The 14,892-nt window shown below is 47.7% G+C and overlaps 1 protein-coding gene across 3 annotated transcripts; it reads left to right on the top strand.

The window, feature by feature from the left end:
- Positions 1 to 3,534: 3,534 nt before the first annotated feature.
- On the top strand, positions 3,535 to 13,357 carry LOC114161689 (transmembrane protein 87A). 3 transcript variants are annotated; one of them, XM_028045179.1, is made up of 22 exons: positions 3,535 to 3,746; positions 4,182 to 4,251; positions 4,320 to 4,411; positions 5,226 to 5,336; positions 5,411 to 5,476; positions 6,565 to 6,612; positions 6,713 to 6,736; positions 6,815 to 6,905; positions 6,989 to 7,050; positions 8,132 to 8,315; positions 8,567 to 8,666; positions 9,109 to 9,202; positions 9,295 to 9,372; positions 10,335 to 10,443; positions 10,511 to 10,569; positions 10,639 to 10,742; positions 10,814 to 10,890; positions 11,585 to 11,646; positions 11,739 to 11,791; positions 11,863 to 11,893; positions 12,762 to 12,880; positions 12,983 to 13,357. In XM_028045179.1, the coding sequence occupies exons 1-21, from the start codon at positions 3,612 to 3,614 to the stop codon at positions 12,801 to 12,803; spliced, it is 1,692 nt and encodes a 563-aa protein (XP_027900980.1). In that variant the 5' UTR covers positions 3,535 to 3,611; the 3' UTR covers positions 12,804 to 12,880; positions 12,983 to 13,357. The 3 variants fall into 3 exon arrangements, with proteins under 3 accessions (XP_027900980.1, XP_027900978.1, XP_027900979.1); XM_028045177.1 differs by having other exon boundaries at positions 12,762 to 12,889; positions 12,999 to 13,357; XM_028045178.1 differs by having other exon boundaries at positions 12,762 to 12,895.
- The last annotated feature ends 1,535 nt before the right edge of the window (positions 13,358 to 14,892 follow it).

Genomic DNA, 14,892 nt, shown 5'->3' with positions numbered 1-14,892 from the left:
GTTACTAAAGCGGAGTAAACATGTTGCGTTCAGGTCCAACAGGAAAAGCCAGTTCTTTCTTTCATGGCATAATGCTTAAAAAATTTGTTAGTAAAGATTTACATAATAATTTAAACCCAAAATAAAAACTAAATAAATATGATATTTAAAGGACTGGAGTTAAAATCTCAGTATTTTAATATAAATGTGTTTTCTTAATAAGAATTTATCACAGAATACATTTTTCTCAAATTTTTCTCATTTATCTTGAGACTAATCAGTTAAAATATAAGATATTTATATTTTCTATAAATATATCATATTTATATAAAATAAATATAAAACATTTATTTTACTGACATAAAAAATCTGTTTTTATGTGTGTAGTGCCAGATTACATAAATGTGAAAAGATGTTCAACATGATCTAATTTGAGTAAGTACTCAGTGAATGCAGAGAGCTATAATATTTTAACAGTCTAACATTAATACATTCTGTCTCCATACAGCAGACAGAAGCAGATAAATAAGTTATTGTCAGGCAAAAAGCCTGACATCCAGCAAGCTCAAAATGTTCATTCATAAAGTTTATAGAAAATATTCAAACCAAAAACACGTTTAAAAAGGAACATTTTTAACAGTCAAACTCTGAATGAAAGTGGTTTTATTGTAAGTTTCCTTCAGTGAACTGATGAACAAACAGAAACGTGTTCCTCCGGTCCTGATGGGTGTGTCCTGCTCACAGTTGATGGACCTGATCCAGGCGGAACCAGTCAGCCTAAAAGACACCCTCCTCTCAACCCTGAGGCCAGTCAACGTTTACTGCCCCCTAGTGGTTATATTTAGTGCCCCACGCTGTACCTGGTGCCCCCCTTGTTGCTCTACAAGCAGACAGTCAGGTTCATTCAGACCGACACGTTTGATCAGATAATAAAACATTGGAGAAAAACAATTCAGTTGAACCGCAGGAAAGCTCCAGCAAAACCAGAACCAGAACAGGTTTACGTCTCCTTTGGGTCAGCTCCAAGCAGAAATACACAGGCACTGACCCAGGAGTACTTTCTCCACCCAGGTGTAAAACTCGGTCCACTATATTTATTCACCCCTCAGACCTCAGAATGACACAGAAACAACAGCTGAGAGCTTAAATAATATTTTATCAGTCAAATCAAATAAGTTTTTATGTAGATAGTGTCAGATTGCAGAAATGTGAAAAGATGTTCAATATTATTTAATTTTAAGAAGTACTCCCTGACTGCAGAGTGTTGTAATATTTTAACAGCTTCCATCCATCTTCTTCTGCTTATCCGGGGTCGGGTCGCGGGGGTAGCAGCTTCAGAATGGAGGCCCAGACTTCCCTCTCCCCAGCCACTTCTTCTAGCTCTTCCGGGGGAATCCCGAGGCGTTCCCAGGCCAGCCGAGAGACATAGTCCCTCCAGCGTGTCCTGGGTCTTCCCCGGGGCCTCCTCCCGGTGGGACGTGCCCGGAACACCTCACCAGGGAGGCGTCCAGGAGGCATCCTGACCAGATGCCCGAGCCACCTCAACTGGCTCCTCTCGATGTGAAGGAGCAGCTGTTCTACAGCTTCTCTCTCTAAGGGAGAGCCCAGCCACCCTACAGAGAAAACCCATTTCGGCCGCTTGTATCCGCGATCTCGTTCTTTCAGTCATGACCCAAAGCTCATGACCACAGATGAGGGTGGGAACGTAGATCAACCGGTAAATCGAGAGCTTCGCTTTTTTGCTCAGCTCTCTCTTCACCACGACGGACCGGTACAGCGCCCGCTTCACGGCAGACGCTGTACCGCCTGTCGATCTCCCGCTCCCTTCTTCCCCCATTTGTGAACAAGATCCCGAGATACTTGAACTCCTCCACTTGGGGCAGGACCCCCCCCCCCCCCCCCCCCCCCCTCCTCTCCTTCCCCGACCCCGACCCGGAGAAGGCACTCTACCCTTTTCCGGCTCAAGACCTCGGATTTGGAGGCACTGATCCCCATCCCGGCCGCTTCACACTCGGCTGCGAACCGCTCCAGCGAGAGCTGCAGATCACGTTCTGATGAAGCCAGCAGGACCACATCGTCTGCGAAAAGCAGAGATGAGATCCTAAGGCCACCAAATCGGATCCCCTCAACACCTTGGCTGCGTCTAGAGATTCTGTCCATGAAAGTGATGAACAGAATCGGTGACAAAGGGCAGCCCTGGCGGAGTCCAACTCTCACCGGAAACGAGCCCGACTTACTGCCGGCAATGCGGACCAGACTCTGACACCGGTCATACAGGGACCTGACAGCCCGTATCAAATTGCCCGGTACCCCATACTCCCGGAGAACCCCCCACAGGGCTCCCCGAGGGACACGGTCGAACGCCTTCTCCAAGTCCACAAAACACATGTAGACTGGTTAGGCGAACTCCCATGCACCCTCCAGGACCCTGCTGAGGGTGTAGAGCTGGTCCAGTGTTCCATGACCAGAACCAGAACCACACTGCTCTTCCTGAATCCGAGGTTCGACTATCCGACGGACCCTCCTCTCCAGGACCCCTGAATAGACCTTGCCAGGGAGGCTTAAGAGTGTGACCCCTCTATAATTGGAGCACACCCTCCGGTCCCCCTTTTTGAACAGGGGGACCACCACCCCAGTCTGCCAATCCAGGGGAACTGCCCCCAATGTCCATGCGATATTGCAGAGTCGCGTCAGCCAACACAACCCTACAACATCCAGAGCCTTAAGGAACTCCGGGCGGATCTCATCCACCCCCGGGGCCCTGCCACCGAGGAGCTTTTTAACCACCTCGGCGACCTCGCCCCCAGAGATTGGAGAGCCCAACCCAGAGTCCCCAGGCTCCGCTTCCTCAGTGGAAGGCATGTTGGTGGGATTGAGGAGGTCTTCGAAGTACTCTGCCCACCGGCCCACAACGTCCTGATTTTTAACAGATTGTTAATGTATAACTGTCCTTCAGAGGACATCCCTGAACTTGATACGACCGACAGGAAAATGAGCTTGAGCCCATAATCTTTACAATTACTACAGTTAATAATAAATGCAGAGTAGTAGGAGAAAGTAGCAAGAAGTTCAGCTTGTCTTCCTGTCGCCTCTAGCCGCAGCTCAGGATAACATTAGCTAGTCCATCAGCTTCATCAAAAAGGAAAGTTTAAGCCTAGTTTCTGACCAGGTGATTTTTGTCCCCATTTTCAGATGAAAATGTGATGAACACTAAGGATGAAACACCCCAACAGGCTCAACCAAACGTTCGGGTTATTTTTTAGAGATGTTTGTAAAAACAAATGGAGGTAGTGGAGACAGTGTCATGCTGAGGGAATGAGGGAGGCATTTAAATCAGCAAAATTTCAGTTTTTCACCACAAAAATATGAGAACAAACAGAAATAATATGACAGTAAGTGACACAATAAAGCAGAAAACGATTTAAAATTTCTATGTTGCTATGGAAACCTGCTTTGGACCTAAACCGGGTCAGAGAATCTCCCAGAACCTTCTCAAGTGTTGTTTTTAAAAAGTCCCACGGTCCCTGAACGCCGTCCTGTTCTTCCTGTGTCGTCATCACCCGGAATCCGGAAGTGTCCCGCTTGTTGTGAACTGTTTCTCCGTTGGTCCCTTCTTCTTCCTGCTGGTTCGAATGGCGGGTTCTGTGGGTTCGGGTCGGACCGGCTCTGGGTTCTGCTGCTCTGCGGTGCTGCTGCTGCTGCTGGCGGCCGGACCTGGACTCGTCCGGGCCTTGTCGGAACCGGGGACGTGGACGGTGCACGTCGGTGTGAGTTTTCTGTTATCTAAAAGTTACTGACGCTAAAAGGTTCCAAGGAGGAGAGCGAGTTCGGTTTCAGGTGGTTCTGGTTCGGTTCTACTGCTCCATGGAGCTGATTCTGGGTTAGTCATTAAAGCCGAGTCAGGGACATGAATTGATCTGATCAGAAAATGGCGAACATGGCAATGCGCAGATTAATGAGAATTTAACGACTTTAGTTGTAAGAATCGTGTGTGACGTCACTAAGAGAGCAGCCGAACTCACGGACGGGTTACAGCCTCCAGAACCTCCTTATTCTATTTACAGGAACCGAACTTTTGATCTTTGAGTTTTCTTGACAGGACTTAAGTCAGGTTTGGGTCTGGGCTTTGACTAGGCCATTCTGCTGTAGCTCTGCTGCTGGGTTTGGTTCAGTCAGATCCTCTGGTTCTGGTTGTGTTTCAGGAGAACCAGGAGCCTCAGTTCTTCCTCTTCAGGAAGACGCTGTTCAAAGACAGCACCATCTACCTGCGAGGTGAGTTCTGACCCGGTCCGGTCCGACTCGGCCTGGCCTCTGACCCCTGACCTCTGTGTTTGTCTCAGCTATTCCTCAGGACTGTGACTCGTCCTCGACGATGGACGTTTCCTGGTACCTGAGGAACTCCCACTGCTACAACGAGGTCTACAACAAGAACGTAAGCGGCTCGGTCCTGATGGTACCGCCGGGTTCTGGTAGTCCCGCCGGGTCCTGGTGGTACCGCCGGGTCCTGGTAGTCCCGCCGGGTTCTGGTGGTACCGCCGGGTGTTGGTAGTCCCGCCGGGTTCTGGTGGTACCGCCGGGTGCTGGTTCGGCTCGGAGGTTTGTTTGGAGCAGAAACGCTGCAGATTGCAGCCGCAGCATGAAACTTTTCTGAAGATAATTTTTCCTGTCAAACTGCCTCCATGTTGTGACAGTTTGATATGAAACAGAAAATCTGTAAAAAGATTGATCTTAGCGCTGTCAATCATCCTCATGTACTCTCTAATTGTGTTAATGCCAGAGAAACAAATTGCTGTTATAGGAAAGTCACTTATTTGTTGTCATTTTTGACTGTGCTAGCTAGCATTAGCATTAGCGACAGGCCGTGCTTAGGCCTGTCGCTGTAACAAATTTAGCTGGATGATAAATCATGATAAACGATAATATTGTTGTTTTGAGACCATTTTCCAGTAATGGAAACATTCTCAAAGATCAATAAACTTTATTCTAATAAACATCTAGCTGCAGCGTAGCAGAGAGCAAAGGGACGAACAGCGTCACACGACATTGTGATTGACAGCGCTAAGACCCGCCTCCTGGCTCTGATTGGCTGTTTCCGTAACATGGTGACAGTTATCACTAAGACATTTTATTAAGTTCCTGCAGCTTTAATCTTGTTGTCCAGGTGCATTGCCTTCAAGTGCCCGTGTTTCTGGAACAGAAATAAAACAGGATTTTATGGCTCAGTTGATGTTTGTGTCTCCACCCAGCTGATACCAGAGGAATACTACATCTCGGACTCGGTGAAAGTAGAGGGGGGGTCGGGGTCCTTCATGAGGCACACCTACAAGCCAATCAGCTGCCAGATAAAGCCCCACATTGTGAGGACCGCCGGATGAGCAGCCGCCGAGTCGGAGACGAAAACGCAACTAAAGCTGTTTGCTTCGTGTTTCAGTTCAGCATAGCGCCGTTGAACTCGACCAAGCTGCTGGAGAACTCGGTGTCATCGTCGTCAGCTCCGGTGGGTCCAAAAGCAGCAACATTGATAACGTCACCGCAGGAACGCCTCGTTCTGAGAAACGGGAAGAAACTTTGATTCTCATTGCTTTTCTTTTTAAGTTAAATTCCTCAAATAGATTTTTCCCCTCCAAATATACAAATTACTCAAAATTAAACCTGAAGTTGGGGCGTGCTGTGGTGGCGCAGCGGGTTAGCACGCCCCACGTTTGGAGGCCTTAGTCCTCGACGCGGACGTCGAGGGTTCGACTCCAACGACTCCAACGACCTTTGCCGCATGTCTTCCCCCGTCTCCTCACCCTCCTTCCTGTTTGCCTACTGTAGAAAAAATACGAGCCGCTAGTGCCGCAAAAACTCTCCGGAGAAAAAAATGGAAAAAAAAAAAAATTTAAACCTGAAGTTATTTAATTAAAAATGCTTTAAATGTAAAAAATAAAACCCCTGACCAGCAGTTGGCCGGCTCACTTCTGTAGCCGAATCCATACGAATGACATGATTAATCATTGAAATAATAATTCATTTAGTTATGGAGACCTGGAGTACACAGACTCTAAAACAGGCCGTCAGCTGAAGGAACAACTCGGCTACTGTTGCCTGGACGACGCTTTGCTGCGTTTTTTCTGTCTACAACAGTAAACTAATTTCAGTGAATCTGTGGTTTCCTTCAGCTGAGAGAGAGAATCATCCTGCTGTTCTTCTCCTGATGCCTTTTTACGACCAGAACCGAGCCGGGTCAGGCTGTAGAGCTGCTAACGGACTCGTCAGGACTGTAAAACAGCAGGATAGATTCTGTGACCTTTAATGTAACTCACGGTGACCTTGAATCAACCTTTAAAAGGTTAAAGTTGAGCTGCTGGAGGCAGCAGAAACCCAGGCTGGTGTTTGGACCAGACCTGGTTCTGGATTGATCAATACTTTAGCCTTGGAGTTGAAACCCGACCTGTTGGACAGATCACATTTCAGGTCAACCATTTCGGTTTTTACCTGAGGTCAGTGAACGCATCGTCGCTGGGTGTGGTTCTGGTTCGGCCGTATCAGCCGGTCCAGTTCTGGTTCTGAACTCTAATGTTGTCTTTCCATTATGACTCAAAGGAAAAGTCCGGGAGGAGGAGGAGGGAAGCTAAGAAACCAGAACCAAAGGTACGGCCCGGTTCTGTTCGGTTCCGGTCAGAGCCGTTTGGACCTATGGTCCAGAACCTTCATGTGAACTTGACTGATCTTCTTCTTCTCTGGTCCTCAGGCTGCTGGTGTCTCCTCTAATCAGGTCAGTCGGGTCACCAGAACCGAGTCAGGGTTTGTTGCGGGGTGAAAGGTCAGGGAGCTGACCCTGTATGTTCCTCAGAGCGACTTCGACATTGTGGCTCGGACCTGGGAGGACGGACCCTACATGTTCATCATCAAGGTCCAGAAGACCGGGCCGTGGACACTGCAGCGTCCGTACACACACACACACACATACGCACTCAGAGTGTTTGGTCTCTTCCTGGTTGAACTGGTTCTGTGTTTCTGTTTCCAGTTAAGGTCAGCATGAAGGGACCTCATGGCTTCATCTCAGGAACTGAGTGGCCTCTGATAGTGGTGAGACCCCAACACACGCACCCACACACCTACACCCACACACACACACAGACACACACACACACACACACGCACCCACACACCTACACCCACACACACACACCCACACAGACACACACACACACACACGCACCCACACACCTACACCCACACACACACACAGACACACACACACACACACACGCACCCACACACCTACACCCACACACACACACCCACACAGACACACACACACACACACACACACACGCACACACACACATGCACCCACACACACACACACAGACACACACACACACAACACACGTTTGCGTGGCTATCTTTGTAGGAGCCTTAGATTGACTTCCATTCATTTCTATAGCCTAACCCTAACCAAAACTCAATTCACACCTTAGTCCTGTTTTAGGGTCAAGGGTCAACCCCGACCCACAAACAGTGTTTCTCCTTGTGTGGACCACAGACCACGGAGCTGATCCGCTGGACCCATCTTCAGGGTCTCTAGGTCTCCATAGCAACCATGAGAGACTACAGTTTGGCCTACACAAACATGAACATGTAGACATTGTTATGCTCCTGTGGGCCTTTAACTAGACCAGATATGGACCCTGCAGACTGTGGAGCCATTTTCTTGGCTTTCCTTCAAATTAAAGGCAGATTCTTTCTGACCTCGTGTCAGATGCTGCTTCAGTAAAAACTCAAAGAAAAGTTTTGTAGACACGGTCATGGGCGCTAACTCCTCTTGCTAACTGATCCTGCTAACTGATTATTCTAACTCCTCCTGCTAACTCCACTGGCTAACTCCTCCTGCTAACTGATTATGCTAACTCCTCCTGCTAACTCCAGTGGCTAACTAGATTGGCTAACTAATCCTGCTAACTCCACTGGCTAACTCCTCCTGCTAACTGATTAGGCTAACTCGTCCTGCTAACTCCACTGGCTAACTAGACTGGCTAACTCCTTCGGCTATCTCCACTGGCTTACTCCTCCTACTAACTTCACTGGCTCACTTCTCCTGATAACTCCTCGTGCTAACTCCACTGGCTAACTCCAATGTCCTGCTAACTTGTCCGTGTCTCTGCAGTTCTACATGGTGATGTGCATCGGGTATGTGCTGCTGGCTGTGATGTGGCTGGTTCTGTCCGCCTGCTACTGGAGAAGCCTGCTGCGGATCCAGTTCTGGATTGGTGGCGTCATCTTCCTGGGCATGCTGGAGAAAGCCGTGTACTATGCCGAGTTCCAGAGCATCAGCTATGAGGGCGTATCAGGTAGCCTGTTAGCCGGGTAGCCTGTTAGCCAGGTATCATGTCAGCCTGTTAGCCAGGTATCATGTCAGCCTGTTAGCCATTTATCATGTCAGCCTGTTAGCCAGGTATCATGTCAGCCTGTTAGCCAGGTATCATGTCAGCCTGTTAGCCATTTATCATGTCAGCCTGTTAGCCAGGTATCATGTCAGCCTGTTAGCCAGCGTCTCCTCCTCCTGGTTCGACCTCCTGAGCTGTCATGTGTCCTCCTGCAGTCCAGGGGGCGGTGGTGTTTGCCGAGGTGCTTTCGGCTGTGAAGCGGACGCTGGCCAGAGTTCTGGTGATCATCGCCAGTCTGGGATATGGAATCGTCAAGTGAGTCCAGCAGCTGCTGCCATCAGAGAACAGTAATCCCAGTAGTATAACAGAACCGGGCCTGGAGAGAACGGGTCGCCCAGAACCACGAATCACTTCCTAGCCTGTTCAAGGTTCTGACAGCATTTGTATTTATTAACATGTCTCAAAGATTAAAATGATCGAGAACACTGCTGACAGATCCATCGGGTTCCCTCCTGAACTTCCTCTCATCCTGCATTGAGGATCTTTGCAGCAAGATGCCTCACTCCGGCAACTCACAGACATCTGTTTTAATGCGTTTTGTTACATAAGAAAAATAAACTCAAATAAACGTTTTTGCATCCAGAGTTGATGTTACAGATGCTTTAAGTTTCATGATTCCCAGATTTGTAGGTTTTCTTTGTTTCTAAGCTATCATGACCTTTAACCCCTGTGACCTTCTACCCCCCGTTTCTGTCAGGCCAAGGCTGGGTGCCCTGCTGCACAGAGTGGTCGGCGTCGGCTTGCTCTACCTGCTCTTCTCCATCATTGAGGGAATCCTGCGGGTCCACACGGTGAGTTCTGACCTGCTGGCCCGGTTCTGTTGGACCTGTTCCAGCCCAGTTGTGGATCAGTTCCGGCCCGGTCTAACCCTTGTGTTCTGCAGGATCGGGGAAATGACGACCGGAGCCTGATAGTGTGTGACGTGGTTCTGGCTCTGACCGACTCCTGCGTTGTCTGGTGGATATCCTTACAGCGTCAGAACCTTCAGTCATGATTGAATATCGTTTCGCTGTTTGATTCGTTATGTCTGCCTGGACTGAACTCCAGGTTCAGATTTCTAATCTGAAAACAGAGAAGAAGAAAAAGCCTCTGAGAACCAATCAGCTGCTGATTTAATTTCTTTCTATTTATTCTTTCTCATCCTCCTTTTTTCTTCCTTCTTTATTCTTGCATTCATCTCCTCCTCCTCCCTTTGTCTTCAGGCTGAAGATGATGTTGTTCTTCTGGCTGCTATTCGTCTGACTGTGCTCGATTCTGCCCTCTGCTGGTGGATATCCACTGCTGAACCTTTCCTTTTTAGCTGTAGAGAATCAGACTGTTGCTGCCTCTTATGTGTTAGCGATCCATGTTAGCGTCCTCCATGTTAGAGTTCTCCATGTTAGCGTCCTCCATGTTAGAGTTCTCCATGTTAGCGTCCTCCATGTTAGAGTTCTCCATGTTAGCGTCCTCTATGTTAGCGTCTCCCATGTTAGCGTCCTCCATGTTAATGTCCCCCATGTTAGCGTTCTCCATGTTAGAGTTCTCCATGTTAGCGTCCTCCATGTTAGCATCCTCTATGTTAGCGTCTCCCATGTTAATGTCCCCCATGTTAGCGTCTCCCATGTTAGCGTCCTCCATGTTAATGTCCTCCATGTTAGCATCCTCTATGTTAGCGTCTCCCATGTTAACGTCCTCCATGTTAAGGTCCCCCATATTAGCGTCCCCCATGTTTGGGTCCCCCATATTAGCGTCCTCCATGTTACCGTCCCCCATATTAGCGTCCTCCATGTTAGCGTCCTCCATTTTAACGTCCCCCATATTAGCGTCCTCTATGTTAGCGTCTTCCTTTATGGCGCTCTGTGTTATGTCTACTTGGAGCATTTGGTTCGGGTTAGCTGTAGCGTCTCGGTTTCTCGATGAAGCTTCCTTGACCTTTGGTCCCACATCTTCGTGAGCCTGGCTCAGACGATGAAGCTGCTGAAGCTGAGAAGGAACGTTGTGAAGCTCTCTCTCTTCAGACACTTCAGCAACACGCTCATCTTTGCTGTCATCGGTGCGTGAATGCCTCCTGTTCCTCCTCTTCCTCTTCTTGCCTTTCTAAATCTCTGTGTTGTTTTCAGCTTCGGTGATCTTCATCATCTGGACGGCGAAGAACTTCACCATGTCCAGGTGTCTCTCTGTAAGTAAGGAGACGCCCTCATGTCTCTCTGTCGTCACGTCTATAACGTTTTCATTCTTGCTGGTTCAGGACTGGAGGGAAGTCTGGATCCAAGACGCTTTCTGGCGCTTCCTGTTTTCCGTCATCCTATTGGTCATCATGTTCCTATGGCGACCGTCGGCAAATAATCAGATGTAAGAGGCGTTCTGGGGTTGGGTCATGTTTTATTCTGTGGTTTTAAGTGGACTGTGTTTGTGCGTGTCAGGTACGCCTTCAGCCCCCTGGTGGACGCGGACAGTGAGGATGAGGAGGAGAAGGAGCCCATGATGAACGAGGCTTTTGGTCAGAAACCTTCATCGTTTGTCTTCCTCAGCCTTTCCTCCCAGCCTCCAGTGAAGCTGCAGTTTGTTATGAAGTGAAGTTTTAGCTACCCCTTTAACTGCTTCCTGTTTGATTCAGGGGGTCACTGGTTTTAATATTTAATAAGAAATCAGTGCAAATCCAATAATAATCCTTATTAAATAGTTAATATGTTTATAAAAGCATCAGATGACTGAAGTCTTGAGGCTTAGTGTGTTGTTTCTTATATGTTGAAGCTTGTTGACCTTCTGATTGAGTCGTGGTTCTCTGCAGACTCAAAGTGGGCGTGTCTAAAGCGTGAGCTCTGATTGGCTGGCTCCGGCAGCAGGAATCTGACAGGAATCGTTCATCAGTGGCGACCGCTTTAAAAAGATAAACTAGAAAGTAAAAAGGTTAAGGCCAGCTGAAGTCACGTTATGTTTCGAATGATAATTTTCCAGTTTTTGTGGTTTCCATCCGGGTCAGACTGTAAACGTGTCTCATCTGGTTCTATAGTTCTGGATTGTTGTTATGGAGACCAGATTCTGTAGCTGCTGGTCGTCACAGTTCCTACAGATGTATTACTGAACGGTTCAGCCCAGACAGGAAGTGAACTGGAAGCGGACCAAACCTCCACCGCTTTCAGCTGGTCCAGGAACTCTGACATGTTGAAGCTTTGCTGTCTGTTTCCCATCAGAGGGGATGAAGATGAGGGGGACGAAGACCGAGAGCAACGGGACAGCCAGACCCAACAAAGTGGTGAGCTCTGTAAATCATCTTCATCGCCACCATCTTCATCAGCTTCAGCTGTTTGCTAACCAAGCAGTTCTTCTGTGAACGTGTCGGGACAGGATGAAGATCTGAAGTGGGTGGAGGAGAACATCCCGTCATCGATGGCCGACATGTGAGTCAGTTCCCGCTCAGCAACCCGAACCGAGCTAGCCTCCAGCTAACTGGCTCCTCTTCTTTCCACAGAGCGCTGCCCCCTCTGCTGGACTCAGACGAGGTCAGTTCCTACTTCCTGGTTTCACTTCCTGGTTCTGGTTTTCCAGTGTGATCAATGTTCAGTTGAGTCACTTTAACCTCTGATCTCCCAGAGGGTTACCATGGTTACCTGATGCACAGAAAACACTCGGTGTTGTCCTGCATTTAAGCAGCAGGGGGAGAAAAATGCCCAGCAGAGCTGACCAGTCGCCATGGTTACATCATTCTTGTTGTCATGGCGATAAGAGGGCTGAGCTGCTGCAGCCATTACTAATCTGAGGAGCAGAACCAGAGCCCAGTTCTGCTGACTGACCCGGTGGATCCGGGTGAGACCAGTTCAGATCCGGTCTTCTTGTCGTCTTCTTGTCGTCCTGCCGTCTTCGGGTCGTGAAATGAAATGAATCCATCAGTAGGAACGTAAACCATGTCATCATAAATCCTGATTGGAGCAGACTCCGTCAGTCTGTCCTCCATGTTGGTTTGTCCTGAATTAAACCTCTAACCTGGTTTATTTACAAACCAGTCTTCATCCTGCTCATTCTTACTGGACAGTCTGTTTATGGTACTGATGATGACAATGAATATGATACGGAGCGTTATTAAACCCTAAAGTTAGTCGGGTAGACTCTGATTAGCTTCTCTGCTCTCCTATTGTTTAGTGTGAAGCATAAAGTTATTACAAGTTATCTGATGAAGATCTGCTGTTCATGAAATGTCCTCAGGTTTGGACGCCAGTTATTAAAAACGATCAATCCGTCCAGGCTCCTGTCAGCTCTACCGGACGGCAGAGAGTGCTAACCGAGATAGCATACAGGCTAACATCCCAGATGAATGTTAAAGTAGCTCACTATGAACCAAATCAATGAATCATATTGATCTCTCTGTTTCAGGAAACCCAGACGACGAAGCTGGAGATGTCTAAGATGGAGTGAATTTGACGGAGGTGGAGCAGATGGAGAGATGGCTGGTGTTTCTAAATGGACATAAAGAAGGATGGAGGAGTGATGGATGGAGGAGTGATGGATGGAGGAGTGATGGATGGAGGAGTGATGGATGGAGGAGTGATGGATGGAGGAGTGATGGATGGAGGAGTGATGGATGGAGGAGTGATGGATGGAGGAGTGATGGATGGAGGAGTGGACAGTTTTTGGGTTTTTCTCTGATTGTCTCCTGGCTCCCTGAGCTCCTCTAAACGTTTCACTGGGAGCTGAATCCAGTCATTCTGTGTATTTGTAATAATGATCTGCTTTCTGCAGCGCGGCCGCTGGCTTCCATTGTTGTTGTGCAGCGGCGCCGCCCTGCTGGATGTCTGTCGGGTTTGCTTTTGCTTTTATGTTTTTTGCGTTGTGAATTGGTGTTTGGATATTTTTCCTCCTCTAAAAGCCAAAGGGACGAACCAGAGAGAGAAATCACGAGGAATTATTGACTTTTATTTTGTAAAGTTTGTCTTTGTGTTTCAAGCAATAAAGTTTTTATTTTCACCTGATTCTTACTGAAGCCTCATTCTGCCTCCTCTTCCTCTGGACAGAACCGGTTCTGATCGGGCTATACATGGCCGCCCGCCTGTCCCAAACCGACATGGCGTCCGCCCTCTGCTCCACCAGCGCCATGGTAACTGTTAGCGATATTATCCAGATTAATCCAGACACACTGCAGATTCCAGGCAGGAATGATCCCGGTGGATCATCAGACCTCCTGGGAAAATGAAACTTTATGGAAAAACATAAATGATCCGAACGGAACCGGCCGGACGGCAGGAAGCAGGCAGAGCAGATCAACAGATCCAAAACTTCATGGCTGGAAACACGATTTAGTTTTTACTTCCAAAAAGAAAACTGATCTGAAAAATAGTGGCAAAAATCTGCAAAGGAGGAAAAACTTTATTCTTAGCTCGGCTCTGAGGACTCCAGCCTCTTCCCCCTTTACTCTGCCACCTGTAAATAAAGCCCAGTGTGTCTGACGCCCCCTGCTGGAGGGCCATCTGTAAAGTCTTTTAGAACATGGCAGTTTAGCAAACGCTGCATTTATGTTTGTGATGGTAGGACAGAAAGTTGTGAACCTGAACTCCAGATGACCTTAAAATGTGTCTAATGGTTGTCATGGAGACTGCCTGATGCGAGGCGTGAAGATGTTTTCACTTCATCACTGTGAGCAGCAACCGGGTCTCTGGCCCAGTTTCATTATTGCTCTGAAACCTATTGTTTATTATTATTTATTGTATAATTTATGCACAATTTTAATTTGTTTAATAAAAAAAAATTGGATAAAAATTAGCTTATTTTACCTAATTCAGGCACACGTACATTATATAATGTTGACTAATTCACTAATGCTTTAGAAAATGTTAGAATATTGACTCATTTAGCTGATTAGTGATAAATGAATTACAGGGTTTCCCCCAGTGTATCAGAAGCCTGGCAGCCCGCCATGCTTTGCTTGTAGTCTTTCTTTCAGAGGAGCGTTGAGGAGAGATGAGAGTGATTTAAATGTGTGAACAAACAATTATGTGTTGTTTCCATCTCATCTCGCTGCCCAGCGTGTGGCGCTGTCTGCGCTGTAAAGTTCATGTCTGTGTTCCGGTTGGTCAGAGCGTTAGCGGTTAACGAACCAGCGCTAACCTCATCATGCAGGTTCAGCCTGTGAGGAGCTTCACGCTGGTTTTATTTCATTTTATTATTATTTTTATATAATTTTTCTGGTTACACGAAGCACCAACCCATAACAAATGTTTTGTCCACTTAGTCAGAGTTAATGAGGGCGGAGATCTGAGAAACTGAAGCAACCAAAACAGTTTCTGTGGCTCTTATTAAAACTCAACAGACAGAAATGTTAGAGCTGCTAAAGCCACATTAGCAGCATTGAATTAAATCTCCGTTTGTTGCTCATCTCTGCTCAGTGCAGCAGATTGAACTCATCCTGCAGGGCCGGTCCAAGGCTGCATGAGGCCTGGGGCAGAATCTGACCTAGGGGCCCCTCTTGCTGCTAAAACCATCAGCACCTCTAACAGCTTCTGGGTTGGAT

This window comes from Xiphophorus couchianus, chromosome 18, assembly GCF_001444195.1.
Source record: "Xiphophorus couchianus chromosome 18, X_couchianus-1.0, whole genome shotgun sequence".
Taxonomy (NCBI): domain Eukaryota; kingdom Metazoa; phylum Chordata; class Actinopteri; order Cyprinodontiformes; family Poeciliidae; genus Xiphophorus; species Xiphophorus couchianus.
This window is presented reverse-complemented; position numbering and strand designations above follow the sequence as displayed.